Source organism: Triturus cristatus, chromosome 10 (genome assembly GCF_964204655.1).
Source record: "Triturus cristatus chromosome 10, aTriCri1.1, whole genome shotgun sequence".
Lineage (NCBI taxonomy): Eukaryota > Metazoa > Chordata > Amphibia > Caudata > Salamandridae > Triturus > Triturus cristatus.
The window spans coordinates 489,976,951-489,989,115 of record NC_140593.1 but is presented as its reverse complement, the minus strand read 5'-3'; the positions used below and the strand labels follow the sequence as shown (position 1 = coordinate 489,989,115).

The following is a 12,165-nucleotide window of genomic DNA, read 5'->3' as shown; positions in this document are numbered from 1 at the left end:
CTGGCCGGAAACTCCAAGGAAGGACAGGGGGTGTGCCAGCCTCTGCCAACCCTACCCCTCATTTGGGGAAGGCGAGGTGAAGCACATCTCCTGGCTCTGGCCATCTTGATGATGGGGAGCCCTGCCCAATCAGGACTAGGCCACTGCCTCCCTCCCACAGGAGAGTGGCAGGATAGGGGGTGTACCCACCCCAGGGCAGGGACCCAGTGGTCCCTGCCCTTTACCTACCTGTAACGCCCCTAAATTTAGTATTTAGGGGTACCCTCAACCTTCCTTCCTTAGATTCAGATTCCGAAACAGCAAAGAAGATGAAGAAGGAAGACCTGCCATGCATCTGCTAACAAGAGGAACACACAACTGCTTTGGCCTCAGCCCTACCGGCCTGTCGACCCTCGAACCTGCTCCTGCTAAATCCTGGCCTCTCCCGTGGTCAGCAACCTCACAAACCCCGGAGGACCTGGCTACCTTGTGACTCTGAGCATCTGGGACTCCCACGAGCAGTGGCACTACTCAAACCAAGTAACTGACCCCTGACATCAGCCAGGAACCGCGAACCCTGCACACACTGCACCCGCCAAGCCTGGCCTGTGCTGGCGTTGACAAAGATCACAAGGATGTCCCCCCGGCGACTGTGACCCTGACCCACCTCGACGCTCCTGACGACGCCTGCAGCCTCAGAACCAGGGACCCCCCCCAACTGCGATCAACAGAGGGTAAGATCTCCCGACACCAAAAGGCACCCCTGCGCCCAACTCTTGGGTACTTACCTATCCTCTAGGAACCAGTGCTGGAGTTAGAAAAGTAATCCTAAAAGTAATCAATGCATTCAAAAGTCAATTGCCTACTGCAAAGTATTTAAAGCATCTCATTCTGAGAAAGTATATTTTGATACCTATTGTTGGTTCTAAAATAAAACAACCATATATTTGTATATACAAACCATTGGCCTAGAGTTCAGTTCTTGAGTGTGAGACCTTTTGCTGACTGACTGTGTACAACAAATGCTTTACACTGTCCTCTGATACTGCCTTACTGCTCGACCAAGCTACCACTTTAGAGAGTAAGGTTATATCTAACTTTAGCCTCTGCCAAACCATTGGGGACTGTGGACTCTGTACACACTGTACCTATTTGGGAACAGTATATACAGAGCCACTTTCCTACACTACCTACTACTCCCCTAGAACGCCCTCTAAATGTATTATTCAGGTGACTCCACAGACCTAAGAGTCAAATTCCTGCAACCTACGAAGAATACTCCGTGCATCCAAGCCTTAAGATGACTACTGACTTACCCAGCCCTACTGGCCGGTCTTCAGCTTTAAAGACTGCAAAGACAATAGCAGTCCTGTGGTCAGTGACTTCCAGAAACATGAGGAAGACTGCCTATTCTTCAACAATTTCAGTATCCTAATTAGCTTTTTTCCTAAATCTCCCGCTATACTTTTTAACCATACCGACTGAAGGTAGGAATGTAATGGGGTATACCTACCACCCAGGTATTTTTCAATTACACCTCCCCTCCCCCACTCATTAAACACCATCTTTTATCATTGTATAAGAAAATAGTGCTCCCAAGTATTTCGTAGGTCGCAGCACACCCCGACCCGTAGCGGATCAGGATGGACCCATTGATGAAGCATGCCACCAAGGGGTATCCCTGGTGGGTGAGGTTTTTACAAGAAAAACTTTTTCCTTTCATAGCGGAGAGTTATTATCTCTGTTCATGACAGTACTAGTTTTTTTTGTTTTTGGAATGAGTTACTTGCAGAGGATTTCGAACCCAGTTATCCTTTTTCTTCCCCTTTATTGAATTAACACCAGATCCAACCAGAGCCGCACTGGACCAATACCTGGGGTACCGGACCCCTTGCAGCAGCTAAGGTCTGTTTAAGTCCAGTTGTGACTCCTAACAGCACTAAGACTGAGCAGCCATCGAGGGACGTCTGTACCGCAGACCCCCGCTTCCAGAGTGGCCCAGCAGTCCTGATTTTTGCACCCCCAACCAGCGACACAGGCTACCGCAGGGCCCTAGGATGCAGAGAGCCCATCCGGCCTTTCCACTCTGCACCCAAGTGCCCCAGCCCGGGTACCGAGAAACCGAATGTGCCCCTTTGTTCCCAGGACCTGCCCCCCAGTTGTGAGCTCCCGGACTTCTCCTCAAGTCCCCCTCTGCAGCCTGTTTCTAGGTGGTCCCCCCTTTTCTTTCCACCAGCATAGCGTGCAAACCTACCAACCCGACCAGCACCTCTTCACCCAGACGCCCCAGAGCAGGTAACTAGTTACTGCTGGTGGTCATTTGGGCCTTTGCCCCCTAAGTCTCGAAGGAGACCCCCAGAAACCAACCGCAAACACTGTATGCAACATATGCCTTTTCTCCTTTGCTGCATAAAGACGCGGCCTGTAAAAATTCATATTTAAAAAAGTATTTGGTAATTAAGTTCTTGGGATCAAAATTTGTTATTTTTCTAAATTGGTCTCGGATTTATTCTTGTGTGTCTCATTTATTGCTTTTAAGAGTCCAACAAATGCTTAGCACTACCCTCTGATAAGCCTAAACTGCTCGCCCACACCACCACAAAAGATGACATTTACTGTTCTCATTTTTGCCCCTGTAAACCAAAAAGGGATGCCTGGACTGGACTCTTTACACGGAGTACCTCATTTTGGTCCACTATATAAAGAGCCAGCTTCCTATATTAGCGCTCTCAAAGTTGTTATATGCTATGCAAAATTGCCCCCACCATATATTGTCCTTTCCATGGTAAGGTTATGCTACTTAATTGTTTTTTTGTGGGGAGGTGGGTATCCCTGCGTCTTCATTGTTGAATGTTATTTTACCTTACAGCAGTAGTCTTAGTACAACAGGTGTTCAGATTTACTTTAGAGTGTAATAGCTCCTCAATTTTAATGAATAGTTATTTGGATCCCCTTCTGACCCATCGTATCGGACATAGACATGGGCATAGGGAGGGGCTATTCCTCTGCACTGTTCATATGAGGTCCATTGCTGCATCTCACCACTTGAAAAATGATTAGGCTGTGGCCTGATGCCCTCCTTGTGATGGAGTCATAAGCATAGGGAGAAAACCTAATTGTGGATCTCCACTGCTGTCCCACAGGTTGCCTACGTTATGTGGTTTCTCAAGGTGTTAACTCCCAGGTGGAAGATATGGTATGCTAGGCTCAGATAAAAGATTTTCTTGATATACAGCAGTAGTTTAGCCTCCATAAATCCCTGTTTTTCTGCTACCAGAGTTGAGACATTTCCGTCACCTCACAATGTGAAGGTCATCTCACACTTCCGATTAATAGTTAAAGCACTAGATGATCAGATATTATCTCAGATCTTTAGATTCCTTAAGATCTTGTCATGAATACACTAACCACATTCCCAGTTTTGCGGGCTACTTGGAAAGTCGACGTAGGGGTTCTTGCATTTGATAATGATTAAGGCACATAAATGCCACCTAGAGAAGTTACCTTTTTATCTTGCTATGGGGTCATTCTGGTTGATTGCCACCATACTGTAATTTATTATACCCATAAAAGATTATTGTAGATGTGGTAGACTCCTGTTCCTCTACTATTTTATCGTGCTTTGACACAGGGAAGGATTTTTACATACTATCTGAAGCTGCTCTGTTAGCTGTTTGGGAAAGCGTTAATAAGCCTAAGTCAGCTGAATTGGGCTGATGCTCCTGTATAAACTTGGTGCTTAAGCGAATCATTCCATGAAATGCCTCCTGGAAAATGAGAAATTGCACCACACTGGCGGTCCACAGACTTCACACCCCAGTTGAAAGGAATGTTTAGATGTAGGGCATTAGAAAAATCCATTGGTGGCATCAATATGGGAGAATCTGGGGACCATGGTAGGTATGCTTTGGTCCTAATTAGATCCAAGTCTGTTTTGTGGCTGGAGGATTGATTATGGTTTTGTGAGAGTAAGCATTTTTATTACTCATGATAATGTCTAGTATTAAGCTCATGGTACTTGTCACTGTACTTATTATGTGCATCATGTGTATCTCTGATTCTGATTGCATGTCTGTTTAGTGGCACTAAAATATTTGATTAAAAAAGGCCTATGTCTTTTGACATTTCACAATAAACAATGTTATTCATATTGCTGATCCCATGCATGCTTCTTTCAGGTTGAACGAAAAGTATTAGAAAAAGAGATGAGTGGTCTTGGTATTGATATGACAGATAAGGATGAGGTGAGTATGGAAGCATTTCAGAACTGTTAAAGTGTGAAGTATGTTCTGCTAGTGCTAAAGAAATGTTGAGCTACAACGTTCTCATTGTGAACCGTACATAGTTATTGATGTTATTGCCATTTCTGCCTCAGTTATTGAGCGCCCATTGCCATATCCTTGAATACATTCCCACAAATTTGCATATTTCTTATCAACTCTCATGCCTACTATTCCTCTTGCAAGAATATGTTGAAGCATTATTAGGGCTCCCGGTTTTATGGTATTTTTTTTATTTTTTTTTTACATTTCCGTCTGTATTTATCCATATTTATTTTTTGACCATTCCAGTGATATTTATCCATATTTTAATGTTTTGAGAATAAATGGACTCGTAAAATGGTATATTTCCACATTTATTGAATTGATAAACATGCACTCGTACATTGATATCAGTCTCATTTCAGCAAATAAAGCAGTCAAATATAACAAAACCCTATACAACTACAGGTCAATATTAACATTATATACAAATATAGGTTATCATATGCCTGTATTAAAAGACCCATGCTGTCTTATCTGCTCAGCTGTTAAACTGGAATTTATGAAGGACACCATGGAGAGTCACTCAAAAGAAGCACAATTTGCTGGTTTTTTTGACCACTTTTAGAAATAAATACAGATAGGAAATCGGCAGTTTTGCAGCGTGAATCTTTCTGGATTCACTATGCTGTGCATCATTCCGCGATCTTGTGGTTGGGTCCGGATTCGTAGTCTTTTCTTTGTTTTTTTCTTTTTTGTTTTTTTTTTGTAGCCCAGGTGGGCGGCGACGACCACCATTTGGTGCACCTTCCGTGACGTCGTCGTGCTTCCTGCGGAAGTCCCACCTTTGGGGCGCCATCTTCAGATTCTTTTTTCCGCCGTTGGGTCTGGATCGTCATCGAGAAGCTCCAGAGTTACAACCGAAGAAAGAAGAAAGAAAAGCGAGTTTCGTCGACAAATACATCGGAGTTTCACAGGAAAGGAGGTTATTTCATCAGCAGCGCGAAGAAAGGAGGTTCAGCGCCCTTTTTTCTTCGACGACCTGGGAGAATGCGCACTCAGAGGCCCTGAGCGCAATGGACAAGACGCCATTCAAGTTCTGCCCAAACTGCCACCACAAATTCGCACAGAAGGACCAGCATCCGGTCTGCAACCTCTGCCTACCGGTCGAACACCAGAGTAAGGACTGCAACGCCTGCTCAGCCTTCGCGCCGAAGACGCTCAGAGTGAGAGATCGGCAGAGAAGAGCCAACGCCAGCATGGATGGCAAGGATAAGGCCCCGTCGCTCTACGCTCTGGGCCTCTCCTCGGACGACGAGGACAACGTCGCCGGGACAGCCGAAAACTTCACGGTCGTAGAGACCGACAAGAAAAAAGAAGACGAGGTAAGAGAATCGTCGAGCGAAAAACAGAAAGTACCTCGAACACGAGGGTGACTCGAAAAAATCTGAGTCTAAGTCCACGAAGGGAGCCCCGGCGCCGAAAATTTCGACGACCAAAGGGGGAACCATGGACAAGAGGCCGAGCGGATCCTTAGAGAAGGACTCCCTGGTGCCGAAAGACGCCGAAAGGCAAGGGTCGTCGAAGACAACCCAGGGAGCGGCCCGATCGACGCTGAAAGAACGGTCGACGTCGACGCAAGTTTCGACGAAAAGATCCGCGGTCGACGCCGAAAGCATCTCCGAGATGGAGAAAAAGAAAAGGCGGCTCGAGGCCGAAATGGAGAACATCCTTCAAAGGAAGAAGGAGTTTGACGCCAAGATGAAGGAATTCAAGATTCCAACGATTTCATCGGCGGACGTCGTCGAGGTCGAGGAAGAATTCGACACCGAGGGACTGATGAGGGATCTCGAAGAGGAAGACGATACCTATTATGAAGAGGAAGCCGAGGAAGAAGACCAACAGTCGGTCTACGGCTCGGCACCATCGACCAGCCAGGAGATTGAATGGCAGGATCTCGACACCGAGAACCCGGAGGAGTCCGTGGACACGTACCCTTCGAGGCCTTCGCCACCCGACGACATCGGGGTGTACAATATGGTGGTCCGGAGCGCAGCGACAGCCTTCGGCGTCAAACTCGACGAAGAGAAGCCGAAAGCCGATTTTCTCGTCGAGACCCTGCTCCCCATCCAGACAAGGAGCCAGTTCCTCCCCATGCTTCAAAGCGTGATGAATCAGGGGAGAGAAGCCTTCAAGGAACCAGCGACCTGCCGGTCTATCACTCCGAGGACTGAGAAAAAGTATAAGCACTCTTCCCTCGACCCCCCTTACATCAAGGGTAGCGTGACCGCAGACTCCATCATAGCGTCCACGGCCAGGAGAAGGGCCAACGTACCAGCAACCTCAGGCCCACCACCTGATAAAGAGAGCAGGAGGATAGACCTCACAGGAAGAAAGGTCGAGAGGAACGCCGCTATGCACTGGCGCATGGCGAATTCCAATGCTCTCCTCAATAGACACCAGTACCAGCAATGGGACGAGATGGGAGAGTTAGTAAAGCATCTCCCCGAAGAATACCGCCAGAGAGCCTCACACCTAGTTGATGAAGGCAAAAACATCGCCAACTCCTGCATAAAGACGGCGTTGGACGGGGCAGAGACCTCAGCAAGACTCATGGCCATAGGGGTCACCGAGAGAAGGCATGCATGGTTAAGAATCTCGGGATTCAAACCGGAGGTGCAGAACAACATCCTTAGCACCCCCTTCAACGGAGAGACACTGTTCGGAGCAACAGTTGACGAGAAGCTCACCCAGCTAAAAAGAGATAACGAAACGGCGAGGTCCATGGGGGCCCTACAGCACAGAGGAATGAGGCGAGGCAACCCCTCAAGGAGACCCTACGGTAGGGGAGGAAACCAGCAGGGCCCGTCGCACCAGACGTTCCAGCAGGGTCAGCAGGGTGAAGGTCACGGACAGGGTCAGCAGAAGCAAAACTGGCAGTACCAGCCCCGGGGCCAGTCCTTTCGCGGGAGAGGGAACGGACGTGGCCAGAGAAGGAGAGGGGGGGAGCAGCCCTCATCAAAGTGACTCTGCACGCAGGAGGACGCCTACCCTCGACATGCCCCCAAGGGTGAGGCGCGAAACAGTAACATCGAGGGGGAGAGAAGGATCAGAAGCCTACGAGCATACAACACCAGTAGGCGGAAGGCTGAGACTCTACCTTCACGAGTGGCAGCGTATAACCACAGACAAGTGGATACTGAACATCATGCAGTACGGGTACTGCGTAGATTTGGAAAGGAAACCGCCAAACAGGAAGCCAAGGGGAAGGCAAAGATCGGAACAAGAACTGACCCTACTCAGAGAAGAAACACGGAAGCTTCTACAAAAGGAAGCCATAGAGCCAGTGCCGTTCAGAGAACGCAACAAGGGGGTCTACTCAAACTACTTCGTGGTCCCGAAGGTAGACGGGAGCCTCAGACCCATCCTAGACCTGCGATACCTAAACAAGTTCGTCAGAACGCAAAGGTTCAAGATGACTTCGCTGCAGGAGGTGCTGCCCCAAATAAGACACGGAGACTTCATGGTCACCGTGGACCTCAAAGATGCCTACCTGCACATCCCAGTAAACAGAAGACACAAGGGACTTCTAAGGTTCAACATCGACCAGGAACACTACCAGTTCACAACCCTGGCATTCGGATTAAAATCAGCACCAAGGGTTTTTACAAAATGCCTGTCGGCGGTCGCGGCCCACCTACGAAAACAGGGGATACACGTCTACCCCTACTTAGACGACTGGCTGGTCAAGGCAAACTCGCGCGAAAAGTGCGCAGCGCACGCAAAACGCTTAACAGACACTCTCACGAACCTGGGGTTCTCAATCCACTGGGGGAAGTCGTCGATGGAACCGGAGCAGGTGAAGATTTTCCTGGGGGCAAAAATCAACTCCCTGTGCGGCACCGTGGTGCCCAGCGACAGGAGGACAGATGCCCTACTGAAGGAGACGCGGCTCTACCAGAAGCGGCGAGCTCTGACAGTGAGGGCGGTGAGCAAATTGATGGGGATGATGGCGTCGTGTATCCAGCTAGTGCCGAATGTACGCTTGCACATGAGACCATTCCAGGAATGGCTACAACAGCAATGGTCACAAGCAAACGGAAGTTGGGAGGATCTAGTGGTTGTTACGCACGCAGTGCAGGAGGAGATAACTTGGTGGAACAGAGACAACATGACAGCAGGGAGAAGCCTGACACCACCAAACCCAACAATGACCATTACCACGGACGCATCGCAAAAGGGATGGGGGGCACACATGGACAACCTCAGAGTGAGGGGTCTGTGGGCTCCAGCAGATGCGGTTCGCCATATCAATTACCTCGAGTTGAAGACAATCCTACTAGCCCTGAAGGCATTCCAGAGGCACCTGTACAACCAGAGGGTGTTGGTTCAAACGGACAACACCACGGCAATGTTCTACATCAACAAGCAGGGGGGGACACAGTCGTTCCCTCTCTCCTCTCTGGCTCAGGAGATTTGGAGATGGGCCATACCTCTCAGGATAGATCTACTGGCAATTCACCTACCGGGGAAGGACAATGTGGAGGCAGACTGGCTAAGCAGGCAGACCTCTGCATCTCACGAGTGGGAGCTCAATGGCCAGGAAACGAAGAAGCTTTTCCGGAGATGGGGAACTCCCACAATAGACCTATTTGCAACACGCCAAAATGCAAAATGCCAAAGCTTCGCGTCCAGGGAACCAGATCAGCAATCCCAGGGGAATGCCCTATGGATAAGCTGGTCGAGGACATTTGCCTACGCCTTTCCACCGATACCCCTGTTGCACACAGTGCTCCGCAAGTGCAGGACCAGCAACATGACTCTAATCCTAGTGGCCCCGCAGTGGGCGAGGCAGACATGGTTCTCACAAATTCAAGAAATGGCGCAAGGCAAACCGTACAGGTTCGAGAGGAGAAAAGACCTGCTCTCAATGCAAAACGGGGAGGTCCTGCACCCAGAGCCAGAGACCCTCAACCTGGCAGCATGGCTCCTGAAGACCTAGAGTTCGCGCACCTAAGGTTGCCTCAGAGCACTATGCGAGTGCTACGGGAGGCAAGGAAACCAACTACAAGAAAATGCTACAGCGCAAAATGGAAAAGATTCACGGTGTGGTGCAGGAAAAAAGGCCTGCAAAACAGAATAACAAGAGACTCAACTGTGCTGAGGTACCTCACACACCTTCTAAAGAGTAACCTCTGCTCGAGCTCCCTAAGGGTACACCTAGCAGCGATCGTTGCCTACACCAGAGGTGAGAAGGGTACGAGTTTCTTCACCTCGCAGGTGGTGAAGAGATTCATGGAGGGAGCCAAAAGAATGGCCCCCCCGAAAAGGTTGCCGCCGCCGGCATGGAATTTAAACGTGGTTCTGACGGAGCTCATGAAGGCGCCGTTTGAACCCATTCACAAGGCCACTCTGCAAATGTTGACGATGAAAACTGCCTTTCTAGTGGCCATAACCTCACTACGCAGGGTGAGCGAGCTTCAGGCACTAACGCTACAGGAACCCTACATTCAAATTCACAAAGACAGGGTAGTCCTGAGGACGGACCCACACTTCATGCCCAAGGTAGTGTCGGCGTTCCACATGAATCAGAGTATACAGATACCAAGTTTCTTCCAAAACCCGACTACAAACGCAGAAAAGGCACTGCACACCCTCGATGCCAGGAGAGCGGTGATGCACTACATTGAAAGAACCAAGGAACTCAGGAAGTCGAAGCAGCTGTTTGTGTCCTTTGCTACTAGCTTCATGGGTAGACCAGTGACCAAGGGCACCATCGCTAGGTGGATTGCCCTCACTATTCAATTCTGTCACAAACAGGCTGGACAGGAGCTAGCGGAGGGGCCCCAGGCTCACTCCACAAGGAAGAAGGGGGCCACCGTTGCCTTCCTGGCAAACACGCCCATCCAAGACATTTGTCTGGCTGCAACTTGGGCATCTGTGCACACGTTCACAAAACACTACTGCGTGGACATTCAGATGAATAAGGAAGCACAGGTCGGACAGAAGGTGCTACAACACATTTTCACCGACCAACGATCATCTTCCACCCAGCCACCACAAAATTAGGAAAACCGCTACAAAGTCTATGCACAGCATAGTGAATCCAGAAAGATTCACGCTGCAAAACGAATAGTTTCTTACCTGTCGGTGTAGTTTTGCAGCTTGAAGATCTTTCTGGATTCACTAGCGAACCCACCCACCTCCGCCAGGAAGATGAGGCTGGAGGAAGAGGGGGTAAAATGGAAAAGATCAAAGAAATGGAAACGTTCAGAAAATGGACAAAAGGATTAAGCAATCGCCTAGGGTAAAAAAAAAAAAGAGGGAAAAAAGAACCCGAAGATGGCGCCCCAAAGGTGGGACTTCCGCAGGAAGCACGACGACGTCACGGAAGGTGCACCAAATGGTGGTCGTCGCCGCCCACCTGGGCTACAAAAAAAAAAAAAAAAACAAAGAAAAGACTACGAATCCGGACCCAACCACAAGATCGCGGAATGATGCACAGCATAGTGAATCCAGAAAGATCTTCAAGCTGCAAAACTACACCGACAGGTAAGAAACTTTTCGTTTTCTGTCTGTATGTATCTGTAAAAACTGCAAACTGAGAGTCTTAGGCACTATGTTCGAAATGTATCAGATTGGCAATATTGCTTTGTATTGTTATGGGTAATTTTCACTTGCCATTGAAAAGACATTATTTGTTTTGCCCATAGTTTTGGCTCCATTTGAGCAATGTGCATTTAATAGGAAATTTTGCTTTCTACTCCTGCTAGAAATGTTGAAATGCATTGCAACAATCTTGACATAAAACAAGAACTTTACTCAGAATAGATCATATGTGTGAATTGGTGTGAATCTGCTTTGTAATTGTGATACAATTGAGTTGCAAAAAGGTGTGGGGCACTTTTTGTACTTAACAGTTTGAAAAACAAAATTATAAAGTTGGAAGAGTGAGTATTTTTTCCCTTCTTCGTCCAATACATTATTCATACGATGCTTAAATGACCCTCCGATCCTAGGTGTGATTTGGCTGGCAGCAAATTTAAAGTTTTACTTGTGCCAACCATTATGTGATGCTCTGGTTTATGCCATGGGATAATTGGCTTTACAAAAAATTTGCAAATCCCCGGGAGCCCTATTATTTTATGTACTCTGTAAACCTGGCGTAGCTTTAAGAAGTGCTTGAGCCCGCCATAGTCGTAGATTCATAGTTGCATTTTAGATCTAGAAATTATCCCCTTACCTTTGGGAGGATCATTTTGAGGGTGATGTGTGGTTGAGAGAGTTGAGTTCCCAGAAGGGTAGATCCAACGTAGGCCCAAGAACCTACAGCCAGCATAAGACGACACGCCGGCACCCTGAACCTCGATCACATCTGGACTGGAGAAAGGACTAAAAGGCTGCTCTGTTGACCCCTTGACCCTGCAAGCAAGTGAGCACCTCCCACTGGACTGCACCTGCTCCTTGGGCTAGTGAAGAGAGAACTGTGCCTGCAAACATCACATTTGTGAAAATGGTTTAATTTTTAAAAACAATCTTTACTTAAGGCGACATAATAAAGATTGATATAAAGGAATAGCACTTAGATGTGCCTTTAGGCTTGGTTGCATAACATGCCTGACAATAATATTTAAATTGTGCAAAAAGACTACTTTTTAACCAGCACCAGTGAGATAAGCACCATCTGTAGTAAACTGTGCTTTTGTTCCAGTAACCCCAGTTTTGTCCACCTTTTTAGTTCCTAGATGCTGGTTTTCAACTCTCAGTGCACTTAGGCCTGCTAACCAGACCTCCGTGGCAGTGCTCTTTCCTTAGAAACAAGTTATGTCTGATTGTCACCTGTGAGAAAGTGCCCTCTTTCTGCATGGTTGCCCCCACTTTGTGCTGAACTGCTGATGTACTTTGACTGAGTGTGGCCTGGGTT

The 12,165-nt window shown here is 48.0% G+C and overlaps 1 protein-coding gene across 1 annotated transcript in view; it reads left to right on the top strand.

Annotated features, from left to right (window-relative positions):
• The window catches only part of GTPBP4 (GTP binding protein 4), a 195,012-nt gene that overhangs the window by 166,400 nt on the left and 16,447 nt on the right, over nucleotides 1–12,165 (top strand). The window contains exon 15 of the mRNA XM_085631911.1: nucleotides 4,158–4,223. Coding sequence (XP_085488037.1) covers nucleotides 4,158–4,223 — 66 coding nt within the window. The remainder of the gene's footprint in view (nucleotides 1–4,157; nucleotides 4,224–12,165) is intronic.